The sequence below is a fragment of the Atractosteus spatula genome, chromosome 13 (genome assembly GCF_055471065.1).
Source record: "Atractosteus spatula isolate fAtrSpa1 chromosome 13, fAtrSpa1.hap1, whole genome shotgun sequence".
NCBI classification, from domain to species: Eukaryota; Metazoa; Chordata; class Actinopteri; order Semionotiformes; family Lepisosteidae; genus Atractosteus; species Atractosteus spatula.
Genome location: NC_142718.1, coordinates 26,730,800 through 26,749,520, shown reverse-complemented (window position 1 = coordinate 26,749,520; position 18,721 = coordinate 26,730,800). Strand labels below are relative to the sequence as shown.

The following is an 18,721-nucleotide window of genomic DNA, read 5'->3' as shown; positions in this document are numbered from 1 at the left end:
TTCCGATTTCACTTTCCACCCCTTCTTCCTTGTTGGTGGCGCGTTACCGTCTTAAGGCCGGCTAGATCTTGAGTGCACGCTTGTGATTCGATGTTGCTTCAAGCAAGCAGGACTTGTTTGTTCCTAGTTCTCAACAGGGTTTTTTTTTGGCAGAAATCTAATCGCTAAAACCTCTCTGAAATGGTTACAAAAAAATCCCCCACTAATGTATGAAATGGAACGGCTTCACCACCCTTGTGGTTTTGACCTGACAGGTTTATTTGAGTTGTCGCGTTCTCACATAAAGAAATGTTGGGTTAGTGTAATGACCTGGGATTGCTATGGCACATTTTTTTTGGGGAAAAAATCTTCAAATAAAAAACAAAGAAGTTTTAAAACAGTAAGAAGTGCGGTACTATGCTATGGGCTCTGCCTTTGCACTCCTGGACAGTCTTTGCTGCAGTGCTCTTCAGGATAAACAGTCTATTTACCCTGATAAAGTATGAAACCCATTTACCTGGAGTCTCGGATTCACTGAAAAGCTCCCAGCTGCAGGATTCATGCAGGTGATATACTGGCAATTGTGTATTTCTTTCAGAACTAACTTTTGCCTGTCATACCTAGACAGAGGAAAGAGCGCTCATTTATGATCCAGTCCTGGGCAGTTAAGAGACCATTTTTTAATTTTAATTCAACTCGGTATTTATTAGGCTTTGAGTCTAAGATCTATGAGTCACAGCACAAAGCTGCCACATTTTCAAGGATACTGAGATTTTATTGGTAAGGCCAACCGGCATGAAAAACATTAATTTTACTAAATACACATTATCTCTGTCAGTTTTCCTTCACCACACCACCTCCCTGTCCGTGCCTTGAAGCCTGACCTCGTCCTGTCTCCAACTTGCTTTTTTTCCCCTTAATTTATTGATTGACTTTAGGGAGACAGCTGGAAGATAAGTAACACTACAAGCTGCAGTAAAGAAGGCAACGTTTAGGTGGACCTTATTTGTGCATAAGGATATCTGTATTTTACGGAAAACAAACAAATACAAAAATAATTATATTCAGGACTATGGAGGGCAGAAACATGGAAAAATATTTTATTTTTTACAGGCAGAAAAAAAAACAGAAATTACCTTTGTAATATGCACGGGCCTTGGTTGTTGTTCAATCTAGTTAAATGACGAGTACTTCTGTCTTACTGTCAGAGGCTCAGTGGCTTAGTTTGTTTTTGTCAGAAATGACTGGGGGAGCACAGGAGTGATTGGATGGCCTGCTCTCTTATTTGTAACCTTTCTTATGTTCATAAATCCTTGTACTGCTGTCGGGATACCTCAGACTCTTTCCTCTGTCATGTAAAGAATTGTGCAAACACACTTACCAGTGGCTGTAGTCTAAATGCTGTCTAATGAGAGTGTGTGGTTGGACAGTGCCATAGATGTCTACCTCTGGCATGTTTAGATCATCAATGAAATAAATTAGCCTCTTGGTGCCTGGTGGAGCAAAATTTCTTCCAGCTTTTTTCTCCAGTGGTTTTTCAAGAACACCTACAACAAAGCGTTTTTATAGTCACTTAAGAATCATAACATTTACATGAAACGCTAAATACACATCAGCTGAGACCCAAAACCTGCTAAACACCAATGTCTGAAAAACAATTATTTACCATAAACTGCCATAAGTGTACATGAAGTTGCATCGATTAATAATAATTCTGAAATCAAGCAATTAAAAATTATTTTTAAACCATTTAACATTAACTTAACGGAATAATTTTTTAATTCATATTTATTGTATTTTTAAAAAAAAACAATTTTAAATACCAGCTTATTATTCAGATCCGGTAGGTTCCAATAAAAAAAACAAAACAATTTTGAGCAGATTTAAAACAACTACAGAAAAAAAGTTTGCAATTTATATGCACATATTCAACTACAATCATTAACACGAAATGCTCCTTATTAGAATCTAGGATTCATACTCTGCAAGGCATGCAATTAAATGTTTTCACGCAGAATTAACTTTCAGATCAGGTATAATGAGCACATTACTAATAAAGGTTAAAACACAAGGGGGGCATCCGGCAGCAGGCGACAGCTCAGTGGACTGTGTTGTGTTCTCAGACGGACAGCGTCACTTACGCTGCAGCATGGCTGAGGTGGTGTAGTAATTGAAGGGAACTTTGGCCACCATGTAATCTTCGCACAGTTTGGAAACCTTATCTGAAACCAAGATCGTTTTCCCCACTCCCGCGTTCCCGACCAACATGACTGGTTTGCCTTTCTTCACTAGTAAATCCACAAAATACGTCAGGCAAATGGTTTCTGCCGAGTGCACCAGAACCGTCTGTCGAAGAAGAAAAAACAAACCTCCGAGTGACTTTATAGGTCATTCACAAGAAAGCGCTCCCGTCGAGTAGCTTCAGGAAGCTGTTTAGCGGAATGTGCGCAGTAGAGAAATATTTTAAATACAATCTCACATTCTATCCTGTACTCGAGGATGTGTGTGCTGTATGTAGACATACACAAATCTTATTTATACAGATGTCTTTACACATCTCTTGGAAAAGTCCAGATCTTAAACTGACTCCCATTCGCAAGAATAAAATAAGTATATGTTAAATGGGATGGCTGCATTGCATTATCATTTTGTAATGCTACAATCAGAGTTTAAAACAACCTTTTACTCCATAAATCATTCTCCAACGGAAAGATGCTTTCCCCAGCCATTATTTGTAACCTACTTCAATAATCCATATCTAAAAAGTACTATTTATGAGGACAGAATGAAACTATTTATTATAATGCAAAAAATGGCATGCTCATAAAAGCATTTTATCAAACAGAAAAAGGCTATGAACTATATAGATCCACACCTAAATCTTCTATTATTCTAATTAGAAAAACAAAATATCAACATGCAATGTGACTTATGTAGTTTTCATTTTAATGCTATTAACACTGGTCAATCTTCTGCCTGCAGTTTATCCCAATACAGAAATCTGGAAACACTGAAATGGTATTTATAAAAGGAGTATAGATTAGGTAAAACTGTCCTACTGTATATTCACTGTAGCACCTTAGATTAATTAAAAAATGTATTTGTATTGGTTAAAAAGAAACAATCATGGAACAATCTCAAATGTGTTTTTCTATATGAAATAAATACAAAAATAAAAAAATGGATAGCCAGTCAGGGCTGACTGAATGGGTGAGAAAGATGGCAATAAAGAAGTAAATCAAATTTAAATGAGCATAAAGTAAGCAAAAGGGTTACAACAGACATACCTGTACAGTATATGCTGTGCAAAAAATAAGAAAACAGACAAGCTGAACAACAGAATATGCACTTGGCTTTCTTTAATTTGAGCAACCATGTGACCAATTTTCTGGAGTAATTCTGGAGTAAAATGAATTTTCCTTGTAAAGTTATTGTAAAGAATGGGTTTTGTAAAGCAAATGGAGAGCAATCTGCACAAAGATCACTCTGTAAACGTTTAATAAGCCTGAACTGTAAATTTCTGAATTTAAACTTCGCAAAACTGCTGTCCCCCACTTTCCAGGTAAAGCGTTAGTTCCTGGTTATTGTATGATGAAAGAATCTACATTTTTTTCCTCAAAGGCGTGATCCAGTCAACAAAACAACCTATTTTCACTTCTCTCACAATGTTTCACTTCGTTTTTCTGCGATAAGTCTGACAATGTTAAGCAGACCCCTCTACATCTCAGAAAGGTTGTCATGAATAATGTGATATAGGTGGGCATAGACCAAGAAAAGCTAAATCGTAACTGGAGGCTGACATTTTTTGATTTTTAACCATTACAGAGTTTTTATAAAGCTGCAGTCAATTTATTTTATTTATTCTAATGAAGAGCATTAGGACTGCTGTACTGCTCTGTGGCAATGCATTGATCACATCATTAATCACACTTTGCAGACAGTCACAAATCAAGTTCTAACAGCAAGTACTGAATCAAGGCCAATGAAGCATAAACTCCTTCACAATTTATGATCTTTCAAATTGCATCTTTTCAACCATTAAATTGCAAGATACCATAAATTTTTATCTTCTTCACTTCAGTCACATTATTGATTCTGCTGTGTGAAATATAGAAAAGCAGTAAATTCAGGCAGTTAGACAAAATTTAAGCCTTGTCTTCAGAAAAGAAACTGAATGGCACTAGGAAGGCTGTTAATTTGCCATTGAGAACAAATACCAGGAACAATAAAATTTAAATGCCCAACAGGGATTTAAAAGAACAGAATCATTCTGAGCTGTAGTCCTTTGCAACCTTGAATTCTTGTCAAGTGTTCATTTGAGTCTTCTGAACTGCTTTAGAATCTTGAACCTTTCTCAACGCAATGTCTGGAGGTAAAGTGCTGTGCTATAATACAGCTGTATAAAAGAGAAATTTGTTTTAAATGAAAAATGCAAAAAACACATTTAGAGAAGCTGAAAACAAATGTAATCAAAACACGTGTGATTAATACTTAATGTATAAATGCCATATATAATTTAGAAATTATGTATATTATTCTGCAATATATTCATATTTTTATTTTTTATGATGTTCCTTCCTAAATAAAAACAAAGATGATTGTATTTAATTTCATTAAATATAAATTGCAGATTGTAAAGTTTGAGCACAGCTTGTTGCATTAATGTCAAGTGTACAAAAAACGTTTTAAAAAAGCCATTTTTTTGGTGTTTGTTTGCCTTTTTCTGTCCCTCACTGATGTAGTAATTGATCATATTTTTGTTGTGTGTTTAAGTTACACTATATATTGAATTTGCACTTACATTATGACCTGTTGTATTCATGCAACCTAATCTGCTGTGCAAAACTCTCAGACATCTTTAGCTCCATCAGATGTTACAATGTATTTAAGTTTCAGCATCAGAAATGTACTCGACTTGTTCTACTTTTTGTAACAAGGTTAGTGATTATTAATACATCTTGGTTTGGGTGAGAAGAGAATTTCTTGTTTGTCTTCAAGATTGAGAAGAAGTCAGTTTTGCCATCTAGCAATCTTTAACTCACATTCACAAGGTGAACTGTACATGAGCATCCAATATAGAGTGCTCTAGGAGTTGATCCATCACGTTTGCCAATCAAATCTAAGTGACACATTGTCAGGTGGTCCTTGTCATTAATGTCAATTTCCATGATAACCACAGTATAGAAATGTGTTTCTGCATAAAGAAGAAAACACACGAGAGTGAAAGAGTGGAGGAATACAAAATGTCGAAGACTTAACAGCAGTGCATGTTAGGCTGCCTGCTAGCAGACGCTGCTGATGGAAGAATATTGCAAGTAACCAACAAGCTAAGACAATCAATGATCTCCACTTACTGTTCTGAGAAATTACAGTACCTGTAGAGAAACATCAGGCTCAAGTTCAAATGGAGGGATCTTGTCAGCCCAGGGTGCAAATTTCTTGGTATGGGGGTCAATGAGGTAATCAAACACAGTGCCTTGAGAGGGAAACTTTACTGCTCTCATCTCTTTTGTCCACCAATGGCTGAATTCTGAACGATAATCGAGAAGCTAGGGGAAACACAAAAACTTCCTGTGAGGATGCAGCAACAAAAACATGTAGGTTCCCACATATGCATTCTCGACAGATCTTCACCATCTGGACAGATCTTCGCTTCAAACACCATGATCATCAATACTGACAGGGAATCACCCTGATTCATCTTCAGCTAGATTTATCAGAAGAGATGACAGTTTTAATCCAAGGTGAAGCAATCTGCTGGCCTTTTTCTCTTACTTAGGAAGTCTGGCCATGCATAACCGAACCACATACAGTATAGTTGAAAGCCGCTGTCATGGACACCGCTGATCACCCAACTTACACGACAGAGACATGTGCCAAACCCATAAGAAAGGTCCCTGCAGCAACCACAGGAGAGCATTTTCACTGTTCCGCAGGCTGAGGAATCTTGAGGTTCCCAAGCAGTGATGTCACTACAGCCTCATGTGACCCTATGAAACCTGTTTCATATGGGCACTCTCTATCAAACCAAAAAAGTGCAGCATGGTCATCTTGACTCAGATCAACAAAACACGCTGTACTTTAAACACAGCATTACCGCTTAAGCTTCAAAAAATAAATGCTACAAAACTGAAGGGGCAGTCAGTTGGGGTCATAAATCAAAACCACATTCTAGCATTGCAGGCAAGTGCATCAATATATTTCCAAAAGAACTGGACCTGCTAACAAATGTGGCAAACTGGTGTGATGTGCACCACAGACAGAGGGCTTGGACATCAATGGCTTTGATGGGCTTAATCCTTATATTTCTGCTGATCTGAGGCAACGATTACACAAGTGCGAGTGCTATAGGAGAACATACTCACATGGTCCTGGAAGAGAGCACCACCGAAAGCCCAGACGCAGGCAAAGACAAAGTAAATTTCATAGACCTCCCGTGGTGAATCTGGAGGAGTGTTCTCAGGGGTCAGCAGACAGTCCAGCAGAGAGCACAGTGTCTGACAAGGAGAAAAGACCCATACATCTCTCCATGAATCTACAGTAGACGGAATACTTCAGTGTTCGGAAGGCACAAAGTGTTAGTGATCATGTTTCAGTTTTTACAATTCAAATGGATGATGCAAATCATCACTCCCAGTGTAGTGTTCAGATAGACCGGACCATTCACTGGATCAATAACGATTATTACAGCGGTAGCGTTGCTGCCTCACAGCCCTGGGGTCTGCTTTCCTGGATAGGCTCTGGCTCCCCCGTGACCCAGAACTGGATGGAGTGGTTAGAAAATGGGTGGATGGATTATTCCTGCTATAATTAGTAATCTATTTACCATCATTCAAAATGACTTACAGTATAACAAGAAAGAAAGAGCAATAACAGTTTCGTATCTTTTTACAGCTAAGGAGACATAATATACTAAGTAGCTATGGCTTTTTACAGTGTCTAATTGTACATTAAAACATGCTAAGCATTTCCAGGTTCATTTACTGGATAGAAATGTATCATTACAACAATATCTAGAGATTGCAACAACTAATAGACAAAAAGTAGAACTAATTCTCCAGGTTTTGTGTGTAAAACAAGAGTAGCAAATGAAGGATGAACAAATGATTCTTGAGAGGGAAAGGGAAAGAGCTGCAAAGTGTTGCCATCCTAAATCCATTTTTAACATCGTAGCAGCCTAGTGCGTTATCATGCAATTAAAGCATAAAAAATGAGAAACTCGGAAACAGTTTATTTTTAGTGTCATTTTAAATAAAAGTTCTACTCAGTCATCTTCTTGTAGTGTTAATGTGGAAATGGGTAATACGTTCATAGAAGAACATATAGTGCCATACTGTAACAACAAATTGGAGAGTGAATTTGAGAAAGTATAGTAATTCTCCATACTGTAGCATAACAACATTGATGTGAGAAGTGCAAAACTAATTGAAGAGTCTGAGTAACGAGAACCATCGTCTTAAGTGAGACCTTCAACTCTAGGAGGTAGCCACAAAAGAGAGACAAAATCCAGGAAATTAAACTTGATGAATGCCAGAGATGGGATTGGAGCTACTTACCTGCACCATACTGTTTTCAGGAATTGGTGTAATTGTTTTCAGATTACATCTCACTTGCTCCAAGCAGTAAGGAACGTACTTGTCAAACAATATAGTCAGATTAGCTCTTTCTGATTGAGCCGTTCGAGTATCAATCCAGCTAGTTACATACCTAAAAAAGAAACAAAAGCAATCTGAAAAAGACCCAATTATGGGAATAATACAGCATGTGTCAAATCTAGTCAGCAGGTACTCTTAGAGGATTAGCTTTAACCCCTTTTCAACCCCTGGTATCTTCTTGCATTTATATTGCTGTGAAAAGTTTAGACTCGCACAAGGTGGCTACAGTAGTTGGGATTTGAATTGTGTTTTGTTTCTGCAATTACAGTACATATGAAGGTGTATCAGTGGATATGTTAGCAGTTGCCTTTGTTTTCAGTTTAATTGTATATCCAACCCACTGGACTATCTAAAAAAAGTCCTCTGTCCTTTGCTGTTGTGTGTCATTGTTCCTCTCGATACAGTACAGTAATAATCTATTTCCTTAGGCTTTTATTTATTTGTGATGGTGTCCATAACTTCAGACACAGGATCACTGAGAGGATGAGCAAGATTTTTGGCTCAATTAAGCTGTTGGAAACCAAACATCAAAGATTGTTAGAACAACCTATAGTTTATAATCTCTATGTTCTTAATTATCTATATTCGGATATTAATTTCATTTCTACAAGATAGCTTTAAAGAAGAACGGGGATGTTTTTGTGAAGACATTTGACAGAATTAATAATGCAGCTTTGAAAATGAACCTTCAGTAGCCTGGCTTTGGGAAAACAAGTCACATTTTCTCTGGTTTCAGAATGTCTACTAGAAAGAGTAAGAACTACTCCATTCAAATGACCTGCTACAACTGCTCACGATGTGATTGTTAAGCACACTTACGAGCTCCAACCCAGGTCCTGAGGATTGACATACAGGATGCCTGCTCTGGAGACAGTGGCTGGGGTGGCTGCCCTCAAGTGGCTGATTTCAAATACTAATCTCATAGAGGACGTCAGGGATATCCTCTCATTGCTAGCCAGAGTAAGGACCTAAAAGAAGTGAAAGAATCACAAGTATCATAAACATTAGATTAAATGAATGTGTATTCATCATTTCTGCTAGTGGAAACCTGTTTTTTTCCCGCACTGCCACTGACAATCCTTGCTCACGTTGGCACTGCTGAGGGTTAAAATTAAACACGGTTACAAGATTACTCAAATATGTTGTTCTATGCCACCACTGTAACAACTGGAACAGTTGCGTAACGTTGTTTATTAGTCCTTCCAAGGAATATGTTGGAACAGTTCGCAGCTACCATGCTTTGATTAATAAAGATTTCAAACAACACTGCACAAGAACAATATAATCTCTGGGAAGAAAGAAACCACCCCTGCAGATTGACATATTTTAAAAGAGGCAGCGGCGTATAAAAAGAAGAAAGAAAAACAGGAACAGTCTAAAATGAAAAGTCTGCATTTCTGGTAATGCGAACATCTGGGAAACTATTAGGCCCTATCTACACTCAAAGGAAATCCTGATTATATTCTGCTTCCCCACACTTGACTCATTTTATCATAATCAACTAGTTGGTTTGACGGTATTTTGTCACCTGGAAGGAATAGTTGTGCTAACCTTGTTATCATCCATCACAGTGTTAAGAGACTCTATCCACATGGGGTCAATGTCTCCGTCCAACACAATCCACTTGGGTCCATCATGAGAGATACGGGACAGTTCTCTCATTGTTGAAGAAAACAAACCTACAATATCAATTGCATTTCTGTAGGTGTGATTGTCTTCAGGAGAGTCAAACAAGTATGTACGTCCAAACAAAAAAGAGTTGCTTCTTGTTCTAAAAAGACAATAAACAATACTTTTTTTTCACATTCACAGATTCCAGAGACCTGGAAGATAGTATATTTCAGAAAGAAGTAACCACTTTTGCAGGAACTGTTTTAGCAGGCTGCATTCTGTATGAAATGCATTGGCGCACATTAAAAAAACAACTACAGAAAATCAATCATAAAACCTGAGCATCCATTTAGATCATTCAGAGAAACAACATTTTGTGCAACCTTAATCCATGCTACAGTGAACACTCAATCACTTTTCTTACCCACACACAGATATCTGGCACAAAATAGTATTCTATTCCTTAATTCTCCTAAAGTGGATTAATTGAACATCAGGCAAAAGCTCTTGCCATGCTCAAATGAAATCCACTGTGACAGCATACAAAGTAAAAAAACGAAGCCATACGTGTTGTGATGTGACCTGTCTTACCATCTTTCCACTCCCTGGTGGAAGGATGGAGAAAACCAAACAGCTCGTCTGTTGTCACAGCTTTCGGGTTGATGTCGTTCCAGACTGGTTTTATTTTGATGTTGGCATACGTCTTGTGGAGAGTCTTTAGGATCTACAGTATAAAAAAAAACCCACACTTTTCTCTACAAACAGCTGAGGCTAGAGTTTAGCAAATAATATCCTCAAAATGTCTAATTTTACATTCATGAAACACTTGCCGTGTTTGAAATCTACATTGCACTGCAACTATAAAAGAATAAATATCAAGTTAAAAATAAAAAATATGAATGACATCTTTCACTATTTCTCTCTATATAAGTAGGCAGATTCTTACTAACGCCTTATTTTGTACACAGTAAATCCCCAGCATGTTAATTGGATGACAACAGAACTTAAATTCAGCACAGATGGGGACAGTGTACAAGTGCAGAAAGGTGTGCAATTAATGGCTTTGGTACTGTATACCAGAACATTCAGTGCCTTTTCAGGCTAATGTCCATTTCCAGGCAATTCACAGTACCTGACTTTTGCCAGTTCCTGCACCTCCCACAACAAAGACTGAATGCCTCACTTGCAACAGCTCTTCCAACTGTGTCACCTGCACGTTAGGAGACAGGTAGGGAATAAATAACATTCTTAGGTGACAGAGCAGGTTGAAGTCCAAGAGCTTCATCAGGATGACATTCTCATTTTTAGTTCAAAACAATGTTTCAAACCCGTGTTTCGGAATGACCGGTTTTTAAGGAGCTCTATGCTACAGTATAGGCCCTGACTAGCTCTGTTGGTAGAGCATAAGACTCATAATCTCAGGGTAGTGGGTTCGTGTCCCACGTCGGGCAGAAGGTTCTCTAATAACTCATACTGGGCAGCAGACAAGGATCATGTTTCCGTGACAACGGCAACAGCACCAGCACTATCTGCGCGGAAGAAAGGGCAGGCAATCTACTTCCATATCTTGCCAAGAAAACTCTGTGGATAGTGACGGGGGAGCTATCCATAGGGTTGCCATGAGTCGGTACCGACTTGACGGCGCTCCCCATCCATCCATCCATGCAGTATAGCACTCTGTCAGAGCAGGGGGGAGAGCAGGACTCTGAACAGGCTCTTGTTTGGGCAATACATTGTGGAGCTATCCTCTTCTTATTCAAACTCCAAACCTTGCATTGCCAACAGCAGGGTAAGTACTACCTGGAGGAGTGATCGGGCTCTGTAGCGAGGCATATCTAGCTGAACGAATTCCACAAGACCGGGTGCGAGGGGGCCAGCTGTGCCTAACAGCACACCCCAAACCCGCACAGGCTATGCCCAATCTGAAAGGCCTGCAGCACAAAAAAGCACTACACCCGGTAGATACTCTGCTTAATGTTAATGTTCCCGCAATCAGCAAAAAGAACGAACGCACCTACAAAAGGACAGAAACAGGTCTGAAGAAAATATGATTATAGCACAACACAAGGACTTCATTTAGAGAGATCAAGTCCTAGGTGATTGCAACTTTACATGAGGCAGAGTTGGTTCTTTAATTTTGAAGTGCTCGCATCTGTTTCTGCGCGCAACTTCACAGATAAAGGCTGAAACTTGAACCAGTTTATGTTTATAGCTAAGGGCTGGAAAGACATTAGCCATATGTTGTTGCTGATGGCATCAAACAGCGAATGTTAAAGCCTCTATCCGATTCACGACAAACTAAGCAGAAAGCCGTTATGCCCACCTTCAGGGTGAAGTTTTCCTCTGGCTGCAGGTGGAGCTCAGCAATGGACTGGCGCACCATCTGTTCCAGAGCCAGGTCTCTCTTTCGGGGCACATTCAGCAGTGGAAACAGGTCACTTATTAGGCCCAGGAAGATGGGCACGTCGTTCGTGACTATTTTGGGCAGGTTGAAATCCCGCAGGGCACGCATCAGAACCTGAGAATGGGAGGGAAGTTAATGTTAGAAAAACAAACCATAACTAAAGGCATAAAATGAACAAACATTATGAATTTATCATACTCCAACAATTACAACCCATATGGCTTGTTAAGCTCAATCTGCTACCTCCATCTCCATGGGATAACAAATCAAGGGTTTTTTATGCACAACAGATTTGCTGTAGGTCTACCACTGAGTGTATGTGTCTGGGTTTGGCAACAGAATTTTAGTTTGAGTGTGCTCTCAGCTACTACAAGACACTCTGTGGAAAAAAACAACGTATGAGGAAAATAGAGAACAGGTATGAAATGTTTAAGAGACTTCAGTAGTGCAGGCCTAAGTTGACACACGATAAAATGAAACTTGCTTTAAAATGACTTTTTTTTTTTACTGTTGTTTGCAAACGCGACATAACAGTATTTAAGTACAGGAATATTTTCCATTTTCCAGTAATTCTTTAATGTAATGATTCATTTCCTAAGAAAACTGTGGTAGAAAGTAAAATCCTTAATCCAATAAAATAAAAAATAAGAGGCGTTTTTTACTCCAGGCGTTTTAGATCAAAAAGATATGTATTTCTGCTCTCTCCTGGGAAAAAAAAATGTTGATTTCTAATGTTATGCTTCAACACGGTGTAAAAACAGGTCCTTATATTAATAATTGAGAAAATTAAACAATACTTTTGAAGTCTAAACTGTGATTTTTTTTTTATTTAGCAATACTATTCCCTTTACCTGATCTTCAGGCCTGCTTCTGTCTTCCCTCTTCAGGGAACCAGCCACTACCAACACTGACTTTACAGCCCTCAAGCCCCAGTCATAATGATCCTGGAATAGAGTACATTAATTCAATCCACTGGAGAGAACACATACACTACTGGGAAATCTCTGTATGTCAATGCATGTATCTGCCCCATACCTGCTTAGACAGGAGCTCTCGACAGAGTGTGTACAGGCTGATGAACTTCCGGGCTAGCAAGCGAGCGTCAGTGAAACCTTCAGCAACTAACATTATTTCACAGATGAGCTCAAAGTCTGGAATCACCATTGCACAAGGCCTGAAAAACAAAATATGTCATGTCATTTGTCAAACCGCTTTATACCATACGGTGTCGCAGGAAGCCGGAGCCTACCTGGCAAGCAACGAGCACAAGGCAGGGTACACCCTGGACGGGGCGCCAGTCCATCGCAGGGCATGTGCTAGCCAGTCATACATGGGGACAGGTTGGAGGCCACGGTAAAGGCCGGGGGGGGGAGGGGAATTTGGCCCAGGCACCGGGATAACTCCCAACTCTTATCGAGAAATGCCAGGGGATCCTTAATGACCACTGAGAGTCAGGACCTCGGTTTAACGTCTCATTCGAAAATCAGAAAAACAAAATATAAACAGTATTTATGAATGGATACAGTATGGAAGATAGTAAATAATATATTTGGTTTCGTTTCTCAGGTCTTGGTCCAAGGCCATAAAATAACCTACATCCTTCAATTTGTAAGGAATGTAAATCTTCATATTATGTGTCAGGCTTTCTCCTTTTTTTTCCAGGTGAAATTGCAGTCTCTTGGAGAAATTCTTGTCAAATCCCCACCTGAATAGTGCTTTGAGATTCTCCGGTAGCTCAGTTCTTCCAGCATATCCAGGATTGAGTGTTATAAATATCCCCACCGTGGGTTTTAATTCTATTTCTTCCCCAAGGAAATGAAACCTAAATGACAAAAATCACAAAGAGGAACAGGCACAGATCAACTGAACTGTGCAATTTACACAAAAAAAACATCTAATGTGTGAGTCGGAGAGCCACTTATGTTAGCAGACCTTTGTCTCTTGTTTCGAATGGCATCTTGGATGGTCTTTACTTGTACAGCAACAACAGACAGGACTTCCACAGATATTCGATTAAACTCATCAAAACACCCCCACACTCCCGTCTGGGCCAGGCCTTTATAGATGTTTCCAATTGACTAAAAAAAGAAGAAGAAACAAATACTTTAAAACTGGAAATGCTTCAGTATTTAAACTTAAACGACTGCTTAAGCAGCCACAACCAATTTTATGTGAACCGCTGGTCCTATGTCACCTATAAAACTATGAACCTATAAAAATGTGCAAACAACTCCATGTCTGATTGAATCACAGAAGTAATTAAAAATTATAAGCAGGCTACTCACTTTGTTAAAATGTGGGTGCGAAACAAACAATAAAAACACCACAGAAACCAAATTCCCTCATGTACAAAATATAAACTGAGCACAGAAAAGAAACTCAAAACTAAACTAACTGCTTTATTTACACGTTTGTTTTTAGAAAAATGGAGAATACAGATTTAGGACATTGATTAAACATTTTTGGCACAATTTTGATTAAGCTGATTAACCTGCTCAATGTCTTGCCCAATGAAAATCAAGAAAGAAAAATATAGACAGTATGCCCAGATTATCAGAAAAACACTACCTTCTTGTCATCGGTATGTTGGAGGCTGGGATAAGTCAACACACTGTCGCTCACAGCCAGCAATTTCTGAACTGGCAAGATGTTACAGGGAGGAACAGCCCGAAATTGATAGGATACAATCTCGGAAACCACAAGTCACAATACAGTACCTTCCCCTGATCATTAAGTTTAATCTTTCACGCTGCCAGTTCCACTGCATCAGAAATGCCAGGTCACATCAACATCTGTGATCAGCTGTGAGCAGTGGAATCAAGTCCTCTTCAGCAACAAGAGCACCATGAGCATCTTAATGTTGTATGTGAGAGAATATGGTGCAGATATCCTATAATGGGGCGGTGGTTCTGTGCCTGTGGCTGGAAGGTTGCGGGTTTGTATCCCGCAGCCAGCAGAGGAATCCTACTCCGCTGGGCCCCTGAGCAAGGCCCTTAACCCCAACTGCTCCAGGGGTGCTGTATAAATGGCTGACCCTGCACTCTGACCCCAAGCTTCTCTCCCTGTCTGTGTGTCTCATGGAGAGCAAGTTGGGGTATGCGAAAAGACAGATTCCTCATACAAGACATTGTATATGGCCAATAAAGTTATTTCTTAAACTGTTGTGCATAGCAGACGCATCAATGAGGATGTCCAAGTGTGATGATCTGGGTAGAAGGGTCTAGGCAATACAGAACCCCACTTATAGTGATTGATAGCAACCTAGCAGCATGTCATTACACTGATCAGGTTCTGGGATCAAGGTCATGATATGGATTCCCTTTTCAATATTTGCAGGATGAGCTGGGGTGACCTTAGACCAGGCAACAACTGCTTCCACAAGACAACATCTGCAACCTTGTGAATAGCATGTTTCCCAGTTACAAAGCTTGTGTTTGTTGCAATGACAGAAGTGTTTTTGATTCACAGTACAGCCTCTGCTGTGGACGAAAATCAGTATCATACATTAACCTCTCTCATGGGTCTTGAGTTTTCACCACAGCAAATGCTGCCTTTTCCTCAAAACTTCGTATATGTGTTCCTGCTATAAATGAAAAGTGTCTTTTGATGCTCACTATATACAGTATACAAGGGTTTCAGAGGAATTTGAAATGCAGAGCAAAAAATAAAAAAGATAGGAACAGAAGAGAATTGTGTTGTACAAATGAATGAAAACTTCTTTTACAGAAAATCTTTAAAAGTTATAGTTACAGTATTCTATTATTCCTATCCTTTGTCTATTCTTGTAGATATTTCTTGCTAGCAGCTAAATGATCCAAGAATTCCATTAATCCTTTACTTTAAGGATCCCCCTGTGTCAGCTTTAACAATGTGATTATGTATTGTAGCTTGTTCCAGATGGCACAGATTCTCTTAGTGAATGGGTGCACGTTCACGATTGGCTACCTTGTAGTCCATCTGCTCAGAGCAGTTGAAAACGTAGACCATGATGCCCAGAGACCGGCCCAGGTCCTTGGTGGTCTCAGTCTTGCCAGTACCAGCAGGGCCCGAGGGAGCTCCACTCATAGTCAGGTGGAGTGACTGAGTCAGGGTGATGTAGCACCTTCAAAGACAACATAGACACTTACTGATCAGCAGAACAGTCCAACCAAGTCATCCCCCTGCACTTCAGATATCACAACATCTCTTCTACAGTCTTAATAGCAAGTATAGAACACTCAGTTGACAATAAAAACAGTTTCAAAACCAAGATAGGATAATGATTTGATAATGATAGGATAAAGACTCAAAACAAAGATAGGATACTGACTCTAACATGGCCACTGGCAACATCCAATAACAACCTCTATGTAATGTTCAAGAATCAGTGTTCGTGACTTTCAGATTTTTACCACCAATCCAAATAAGTTTGTTTAGCTAGAATAGTGGACGTGTCAACCAATCTAAGCAGAAAGAATGGAGTCGTGCAGAATGATAAGGATGTGTAAGCTACAAGTAGCCGCTTGAAGAGCCTAAAGCATTTGTTTACATTGCATGTGATAGTGGTGGTGGGGGGGAGCAGTGTACTGTAGGGACAAAGTAACCTAACTGTAGGTGTAAAAGTTGCCTATAAGAGAGACATTCATTAGTCGTGATACTAATGATATTACCAAACTGTTGCCACTAAGAGACATTTTTGATTTTAAAACAAGTGAACACTGCATAAGGGGGAAAACAAATGAATGTATAAAGAATAATACTGACATAACACCTCTTCGGGTTTCTTCAAGGTTTTGAAAAGGGTGATTCTCTGTTTTGCAGCAAAAGTCTCGGTCTGTTTTTTTTCCCCCTCATACCAGCCCTCCTCTCTGGGTATAATTTAAATTTGTCATTCTGGACATAATTTTAATTTTACCTGATTAATTTTACTGTAATCAGTGAGCTGTATCAGAGGGCAATGGAATACCAATCATCACTGGAAATAACTAATTTATAACAACACTTGATTTGTGAAGTGAAATTTAAGTAACCATTGGACCTTGGGCAAAAACACACTTTTTAACAATTTATGATATTTTAAATTAATGATATTTTAAAACGTATAAAGTAGTGTGTAAAGTAACTCTATAAGTATTGTGACTGAATAATATAAAAAAAAAGAAAACGTGTTTTTTTAACACAAAAGTATTTTTTCACACTTACTTTATGTATTGAATAAGACTTAAAATGTCTTGCCCCTGCTTGAGTACAAAATGCACTGCTTTCAACAAAAAACTATGAATGTAATGTAAATGTCCAGTTAATTTGGTTCAATCTTAACTCTATTATTACCTTTGAAATTTTACTTTCAGGTGGATTCAAAACTGTTAATCGTGGTGATCCTGTTTAAAATAAATTACTAGTTAATAATTTCATAATTTAAGGTCGCAGCCTTGCATAGCTTGTGTCCTGGGTTCAATTCTCACCCTGTTAACATGGGTTTTTGCTGGGTCCCAGCCTATAAAACATACTGGTGGGTTAATTGGTTTCTAGAAAATTGGCCCTGGTGTGAATACGGACATACTGTATCTATGTTGTATCGTGTATCCTGCCTTATGCCCATTGCTTGCCGGGATGAGATTAATTAATGAGATGAAGCAGTTCAGAATTGGATGGACAGATTATTTTTTGTTTTTAATTTTTAAACAAACACAATTCCATACTCCTGGTTATAAAATATCTTGAAAAAATATCTGTATTTCAGAAATCATGTGCATTGTCCCTTGTGTACTGTATCTAAAAGTAATCCTGTTAAAAAATATGCGTTACAGGATGTTTTTAATCCAGACTACATAGTGCTGGATCGTTAACATTATTTTTGATGAGTCTAAGTATTGCAGTCTTACCTGTCTGTTAGAGGAGTAATGACAAGCCTCAGGGTGTTTCCCAGGTACTCATAAGAGTATTGAAATTGAGCATCACAAATATTTACGTAACAATGCCTTTGGTCCTCATCCCAGCGGTGCCGTAGCTGGGACAGCCAGGCGAACGCCTGTCCATTAGTCACCTAATAAAAAGACATAGTCAAAATCTCAGGAGCCTGCTGGGTCACATCACCGAAGAAAATAATACTCTCTCTGTGCCAACTCTAACAATCAATCCTCATTTCTGACCAGAAAGGCCTTAGCAGATCTGAATTACAAAATAAGCATTTAATGCAAGTATGATGAATATAGAGCCAAGTGTGTGGGATCATGTGCAGTCTTCCAGGGCTGACTGATATGGCTCCTGGGATTCCCTCAGTCTTAGTTTCACTCCAAGTACATCTCTCTCACTCCCCCAGTCTGAACAGACTCCCTGCTGGGCTCTTCCCTCTCTCACTCCAAACTCACTTCTTGGCGAATGAGATTCACACAGATAACAGTCAATCACAGAAACAGACCCCAGAGTGTATTTTTGTTCAAACTATTCAGCCATTAAAACCTTTATATGATGAGGTTTCTTGACAGAAAACAATGTATTCTTGTCTCAGCTTTTATCCTTAACAGTAAGTTATATTAACTAGAATATTTTCGCTGTTAAAACTACAAATAAAAAATATGTTGTGAGAGACTAGTGTTTTATTCTAGAAAATTAAAAATGAAATGTCTTTTTTGTTGAATTATTAAACCAGATTTTTATGTGATGAAGGCCAAAAGAAATGATCATGAAAGGCTAAGGTCCAATAATGTCAAAGGAGGAAATGTGGAGGCTCCCATTGCAGTCTCAAGTCCTTTTAAACTGCAGTCGGGCCAACAAACGAGATCCATGTCAACAGCTGCACAAGGCCAAGTTTGATGTCATCTTTCAACAAAAACACTAACCGAAAGCAGGAAATATCTTTATCTGAAATTGTAGACAAAGAATCTTGTTCCCAAAACATAAGACCCTTAAGACACTCTCAAAATATGTCCATAAAGGTAGACACCTATAGACACTCTACAGTTCCGTGTGCCTAGCATAGACACAGGAGTAGGAACAAGTTCCTACAAATAGAATCAAGTTCTGTAAACCATATTTTTCTGTCCTCCCCACCACTTGCCTCATGGGACACTACAGGAAAGCTTGGCAAAAT

General features: G+C 38.8%; 1 protein-coding gene across 1 annotated transcript in view; it reads right to left on the bottom strand.

The window, feature by feature from the left end:
* The window catches only part of dnah9l (dynein, axonemal, heavy polypeptide 9 like), an 84,031-nt gene that overhangs the window by 33,299 nt on the left and 32,011 nt on the right, over positions 1–18,721 (bottom strand). The window contains exons 32-48 of the mRNA XM_088929989.1: positions 17,514–17,674; positions 15,595–15,751; positions 13,582–13,727; positions 13,355–13,471; positions 12,685–12,823; positions 12,501–12,593; positions 11,569–11,763; positions 10,378–10,455; positions 9,837–9,969; positions 9,186–9,313; positions 8,454–8,602; positions 7,536–7,686; positions 6,345–6,476; positions 5,355–5,528; positions 2,121–2,325; positions 1,361–1,526; positions 497–599 (exon numbers count right to left, since the gene is read on the bottom strand). Coding sequence (XP_088786115.1) covers positions 497–599; positions 1,361–1,526; positions 2,121–2,325; positions 5,355–5,528; positions 6,345–6,476; positions 7,536–7,686; positions 8,454–8,602; positions 9,186–9,313; positions 9,837–9,969; positions 10,378–10,455; positions 11,569–11,763; positions 12,501–12,593; positions 12,685–12,823; positions 13,355–13,471; positions 13,582–13,727; positions 15,595–15,751; positions 17,514–17,674 — 2,427 coding nt within the window. The remainder of the gene's footprint in view (positions 1–496; positions 600–1,360; positions 1,527–2,120; positions 2,326–5,354; positions 5,529–6,344; positions 6,477–7,535; positions 7,687–8,453; positions 8,603–9,185; positions 9,314–9,836; positions 9,970–10,377; positions 10,456–11,568; positions 11,764–12,500; positions 12,594–12,684; positions 12,824–13,354; positions 13,472–13,581; positions 13,728–15,594; positions 15,752–17,513; positions 17,675–18,721) is intronic.